Below are 6,168 nucleotides of genomic sequence, written 5' to 3' on the forward strand. Positions count from 1 at the left end.
TCCTCCCACAGTGTCAGACTCTGTACTAGTCCAGTCTGCTGACACCTTCCCTTCTTCTCCCCTCAGTTCCAGACGCTATGCGAGTCCAGTCGGCTGTACGAGCCCGGCTCTCAGTACACCGAGTTCGTGAAGCGGCTGCTGCCGGCGGCCCGCAGTCAGAGGGATGTCTCCGGACCGGGCTCGGCCGCCCCGCCGCCCGCCGCTGCCACCGGCTCAGGACCGTTCATGTTTGAGCCCTATGGACCTGAGGAGCCGGCGCCGGCCAGGGACAGGAAGAGCAACGGTCAGCTGGTGACCGACGAGGCTGCTCGCGTCTCGGGTGCGACTCTCGGTGTGATAGCGACGAAATTTGGGTTGCCTATCGAAAACCTTCACTGATACTTCAACTTTCAGCTCAGCCTGATCCCATTTTCTCATGTTTTGGAATCTTTGAGTAGATGCTTTTATCCGATCTCAATTGCTTTTACAAGATGCAGAGAGATGAAATACTGGGGTACCTTAATAACACAAAGGGGTAAAACAGTACATCAATGGGCAATGTCATAAATGTGGACATTCTGAATGCGTACAACTTGCCATCTACGAGCTACGGTCACATCTGCCCTATGCATTTCCCGGGCGAATGCGTCTGATCTCGTTGTATTGGCCTCCACTGACCACCACAATCCTCTTCCGCAGACTCGGGCGGCGGTAACACGAGGCCGACCAAGCCGTGGCCTCCGTCCGTTCAGCCAGCCTCTGACACGGACAGTGTGGGCAGCAGCACCAAGTCTGTGGATACCTCCCCGACGGCCAGTCCTATGGCCGCCGAGCGACGGTTGGCGGCGGCCAGCAGCGGCGACGAGCTGGAGACCGAACAGGAGACCGGTACGGAGAACGGGGAATATTGAAAGCCCGGAGACGAGACGAACTGGGAGACCGATTACGTCATTCCTACGTGAACTACCTTATAAACGGCTTCACATTAACAGTGGCCCCATTTGTCCCTGGCAGGTGACTTCACCGACAGTGACTACTACCCTTGATGGCTGTTAGTAAACCACGTCCCCTACGGACGGCTTGATGACCATGAATCCTCTTCTCCCACAGACGGCTATGTGACGCGGCGGGCCATGAGCAAGGCGGCGGTGACGCACCATTTCCGGAAGCTGATCACACCTTCACGGTGCCGCGAGTGCGACTCCTACGTCTACTTCCAGGGCCTCGAGTGCACAGAGGTCAGTGCCGGCTCTTCCACTCCGTGGAGTCCTAGGGAGTGTCCTGTCCGAAGAACTTCATAGCTGGACCTCTTGTTTCGATTCAACCTGAACGTTAGCCATACGAATTGCCATCCATCAACTGTGTCCCCGCCTGACACGCCCCTCCTTGCCAACAGTGCGGCCTCACCAGCCACAAGAAGTGCGTGGAGACGCTGGCCATCCAGTGCGGCCACAAGCGGCTGCCGCGGAAGATGACCACGTTCGGGGTGGACCTGTCGCAGCACCTCGCGGAAACGTGCGCGCCGATTCCGCACCTGGTCTGCAAGTGTGTCGCAGAGATCGACCATCGCGGCTGTGGCATCAAGGTGATAAGAATGTTCCAGCGCGGTGTTCAGCTTTGATGGTACTTGCTAAATGTTCGCTCGATTTTTCTCTTCCCTTATTGATGCTATTCTTTTTATTTGGGAAGTCAGTGAGGGCGTTGAATAATGTCTCGCTATTCCGACTCAGGGACTACGAAAGCGGTAAGTAGACCATAAGTTTAACACTCATCTAGTGTGACGATGCTTGGTATTTTGACTACCCTTGCCCTTTTACACATCCCCACAAACCGGCATGACCTTCGCCCGTTCTGACTTTCAGGGCATTTACCGCGTGTCGGGCGTCAAATCACGGGTGGAGAAGCTGTGCCAGGCGTTTGAGAACGGCGCCCACCTGGTGGACCTGACGGACGTACACCCGAATGTGATCGCGAACGTGTTGAAGCTGTACCTGCGCCAGCTGCCCGAGCCGCTTCTCTGCTTTAGGCTGTACTCGGACTTTATCAGGTCGGTGTTGTACGCTGCGGAGTATAGTCACTCTGGCAATTAGTGTCCCAAGTGACCGCGAAACAATTGAGCTGACACCTATTTTTCCCTTGTCGGCAACCAGTGCACAGTGAAGGGCACGCTGATGCATCCTCTGTTGCCTTCCGAGCATCGCTTTCAATTTCTCTTACCTCATTATCACGACCTGACTGATAACTGCAGTAGTCCTAACACCTGTGCCTTCCGCTCCCCCGCTCACAGGATCGCTAAGGACCACCCCACCAACGATTGTGACGTGCCGTCTGCGGTGCGGGAGCTCCAAGCCGTGGTGAAGCGACTGCCGCGGCCGCACCACACCACGCTCGCCTTCCTGATGCACCACCTGCAGCGCGTCAGCCGGGGCGCCAACACCAACAATATGCCGCCCTCTAACCTGGGCATCGTGTTCGGTCCGACGCTGCTGCGGACGTCGGAGGGCAGCGCCTCACTCAGCTCGCTGGTAGACACGGTCAGTGGAGGCGGCAGGGACTGGGCAGAAACACTGGCCTAACGCAGTCGAGCCCTATCTGGCAAGCCACTGAGTCGGGGTATCGAGTCGAAAGGCGGGGAGCTGACCTGGTATTCGAATCGCTGGCTGGAACTAAACAGAGCGTGTGTGTCCCGTTCATTCAACTCTACGGAGTTGATATGCGAAGTTGAGCTTTGGGTGTTAGCTTTCGCTCGTTTAAGCAGTAACCTAAGAGGTCGCCTTTGACACAACAGTTCTTTGTCTTTCGACTACAGGCCCTCATAATTTGCTGGATAAAACCACTGACATCGGATTTCTCAGCTTAGTCAGATATTTTGCGTAGATTCCGGGGCACGCTGACCTCTTCACCGTATTCAATCCGTACTCCCAATGTTATACTAGGCTGTTCCTCTGGACTGCCGATCACCTCTCGCCGTCTCTGTCCTCCAGGTGCACCAGACACGTGTCATCGAGCTACTCGTCAGTCACGTGCAGGAGATCTTCGGGCCGGAGGAGCTAGTGACTCCGGCCGACTACCCCCACATGTACCGGGCCGTGGTTCGACGGGCCACCAGTCGGATTCAGGAGCGACGCAGTCGGGAGGAGACGGCACCGGCCGCCGGTCAGATATAGCGAGATTGAGGGAGAGGAGGAAGGGAACAAGGAGGGAGAAAATGGGAGGGCGATGGAGGGAGGATCAAGGAGGGGGAAAAGGACCAGAAAGGTGGGGTGAGACAAAGACGGTGCCGGCCATCCGTCAACATCGAGACATATAGCTGAGATACGAGAAACAGAAGTCCAGGAAGCGGAGAGATTAGGGTTACGAGTATGTTGACGGAAGATAACGCAGCACCTATCAAAGAATAATCGTCAGCAGATACCTGTAATTTCGTGACTGACAGGTCTCAGCGGGCAAGTGTCAGATGTAGATTGCTATATCCTCCATAAAATTCCATATCTGGTTCCAGACGAGCTGCAGCCGCCGGCCGGCGACTCGAGCCCGAACGGTGAGCAGGCGACAGGCGCCGGCGGCCGGCCACGCAGCCTCATCTACCGGGGATCACTCCGCGACTACATGGGTCTCGAATGTGCCAGCGTGTCGTCCATCTCGTCCAGCCTAGAGAAGAGCGGTGGTGAGGAGCGCCTGACGTCGCAGGAGTCGGACGACGCCGAGCCACCCGCTGCCGTTGCCGCCGCCGCTGCCGTCACCGTAGCACAGCAGGACAAACCGGCCATCGTGAAGATGTGCCTCAAGAGCTACATCGGCCTGGAGTCGGTACGTGCGAGTGGATGTTTCAACGAGTGATTTGGGTAGTCGTCGGCTGAATAAATAGAATGTCCCGGATAGAATAATCCGAACTTTTAACGGAACGTCGTCAACCTGTATGCAAACACTGTGCCTGGAATTGTGTGCCAGAAGTTGTCAGTCGTTTATGACGATGAGGTCGTTTGTTACGCTGATGACTTTCGCGTCGCTAGTTTTATCATCACCAGTGAGCAACGCGTGGTTGACGGTAATCTCTGTCCAGTTTCAGAGTCAGAGCTCGCCCAGCCTGCTGGCTCCTCCGGACGCTGGCGCCGCCCATCCCAAGCTGCGCAAGTCCATCTCGGACAACAGCGGCAGCGGCGCCGTGTCGCCTGTCGATGGTGGCGTCTACATGGGCGGAGAGGTGGGCGCTGCCGGTGGCGGAGGCGGGGGCGGCACGCCGCCACCATCCACCTCCACGCGGCGCCGCCCACCATCGGCCGCCCAGTCACTCCCGGAGCCGGCGGCCAGCCCCGCAGCATCAACTAGCAACCGGCGACCGCACCGCCCGCTCGGCCGCGTCGCTGGCGAGCTGGTCCGGGGAGAACGCGTCAGCAGCATGGACGTGCCGCCCGACGAGCCCGCGGCCCCGGCGGCGTGCCCGGCGCCGGCGCCGCTGTCCAAACTCTCCGGTAGGTGACATTGGCTGCACCGCTAGTGGCGCGCGGCGCCCGATGGAGCGGTGCCGCGGCATGTCCGAGAACTGCACTAACTAACTACCCGGGGCGGAGACGGACTGAGGGAGGCGTGATCTGCACACTCACTGCATGGGATGGCGATCTACTGATCCTGCAACTGCCGGTGGTGGTGGTGCCGGTGATGGTCTGCATGGTTACTAATTTCTCGTTTACTGGCTCTTGCCGTTGCCGTTGATGGCGGTGGCGGTCGCGGCGTCTGCTGTTTCGGTCGTGTCCGTTATGGTTCTGTGAACTTGGTGGTGGTGGGTGCATGAAAGCGAGACGGCCAGGAGTCGTCATCTGAGGATACTAACCAGTGTGGATGAAGGAATGGCCATTACTGCCCACTAACAATCATCAGCACGCCAAGCAATCCCAAGCATGAAGCACGGTGATCATGCGAACCTGCGAAGGTGTGAATATAGCCGCACTAGCGGTAGACCCATACTTTCAACCACTGCACGGAAGAAATCGAGATATTCGCCGTAGCTACTGATACTCAAGTTATGAAATAGCGCAGGACGTCTTAGTAGCATCCCGGAACGTCCGGATATTTTTAGCTTATCCTGGGGTAGCGCAGGCGCTTCATACCAGCTGTCGCCGACTCTGGGTCACTGTTTCGATCGCGCCGCGTCTTCAGCTGAGTTCACCGGTGCCTGACTGTGTGCCGTCTTTCAGGCGAGTATGTGTCGCCGTACGCGGTCGGCGGCAGTGCGCGCGTCAAGTACCCTCACTATGGAGGCCGCACCAGCCGCTCTGCCAGCCAAAGCTCCGTGGCGCCGCCGCAGGCCGACCGGCCGGAGCCCGCGCACACGGCGCCACCGGCGGCCGCCGCGAGGGGCGCCGTCTCCAAGTCTGACGGGCAGGTGGCGCCGGCGGCTGTGCTGGTCACCCTGCCGGCGCCGCAGCGGGCGGTGGTGGTGCCTGCGGCGCAGACCGCCCCTGAGCAGGGACCGACGGCAGCTGAGGCCGCCACAGAGCCGACGCCGGCACCTCCGGCTGCCCCCGACGTAGCGACCGAGACGGTCTCAGAGCGATTAGCGGGTCAAACGGCGACAGTGTCGGCGGCAAGGCAGGTGCCGGCGACAGCCGTCAGGCCGCCAGGCGCACCACCATCTCATTCGGATGAAGCGGGTTCCTCGGAGCGGTTCGAGAGGTTTGTGTAGCGCGCGCGGCTCGTCGGCTAACAGACTAACCGGCGCGTCACTTTTGTACTGCGTGTCGCATGTTTATCTCTCTAGTCACATGACTTGCGGCGGTCGTGCGGGCGCTGGACGACGGTCCGGGCTCGCTCGCTGCGCCGCAGGGGCTCGGCGCACCGCAAAGCGCCCCGTCTCGGCATATGTAGCTCGCTTGGTGCGGGTCGTGAAGCGTAGGTGTGTACAAAGGCTTTTATGGAGCTGGAACGGCGTTTCAGCGGTGTGTTTTGTATCTCTCTGCGATGTGCTGGAGCTCAAGCTAAATTTCACACGCTGTCTGTGCCGGCGGCGCGGCCTCTTGTGATACTGCTGACGCGCTGCTTTGTTTTGAATGTGGACACACGGCGGTATCCATGGCAACAGAGAGACGCGCCGCCATTCGGCGTCGCACGCATCGACATGCTCGACAATCGGTGTTATCGTAAAGTTAATCATTGTTCGAATTTGAATAAAATGTTCCAGTTTTATGACAG

General features: G+C 58.7%; 1 protein-coding gene across 11 annotated transcripts in view; it reads left to right on the plus strand.

The window, feature by feature from the left end:
• The window catches only part of LOC122371718 (rho GTPase-activating protein 45-like), an 86,013-nt gene extending 79,846 nt beyond the window's left edge, over positions 1-6,167 (plus strand). For 7 of the 11 annotated variants that reach the window (XM_043348291.1, XM_043348288.1, XM_043348284.1 and 4 more), the window contains 10 exons: positions 67-319; positions 679-867; positions 1,090-1,217; positions 1,376-1,564; positions 1,842-2,026; positions 2,267-2,513; positions 2,964-3,135; positions 3,482-3,789; positions 4,043-4,451; positions 5,175-6,167. In XM_043348291.1, the coding sequence (XP_043204226.1) occupies positions 67-319; positions 679-867; positions 1,090-1,217; positions 1,376-1,564; positions 1,842-2,026; positions 2,267-2,513; positions 2,964-3,135; positions 3,482-3,789; positions 4,043-4,451; positions 5,175-5,662 (2,568 nt within the window). In that variant the 3' untranslated portion in view covers positions 5,663-6,167. The remainder of the gene's footprint in view (positions 1-66; positions 320-678; positions 868-1,089; positions 1,218-1,375; positions 1,565-1,841; positions 2,027-2,266; positions 2,514-2,963; positions 3,136-3,481; positions 3,790-4,042; positions 4,452-5,174) is intronic. The other 4 variants (XM_043348289.1, XM_043348285.1, XM_043348283.1 and 1 more) reach the window with 3 other exon arrangements.
• The last annotated feature ends 1 nt before the right edge of the window (position 6,168 follows it).

This window comes from Amphibalanus amphitrite, unplaced genomic scaffold (genome assembly GCF_019059575.1).
Source record: "Amphibalanus amphitrite isolate SeventyFive unplaced genomic scaffold, NRLGWU_Aamphi_draft 001272F_arrow, whole genome shotgun sequence".
Taxonomy (NCBI): Eukaryota; Metazoa; Arthropoda; class Thecostraca; order Balanomorpha; family Balanidae; genus Amphibalanus; species Amphibalanus amphitrite.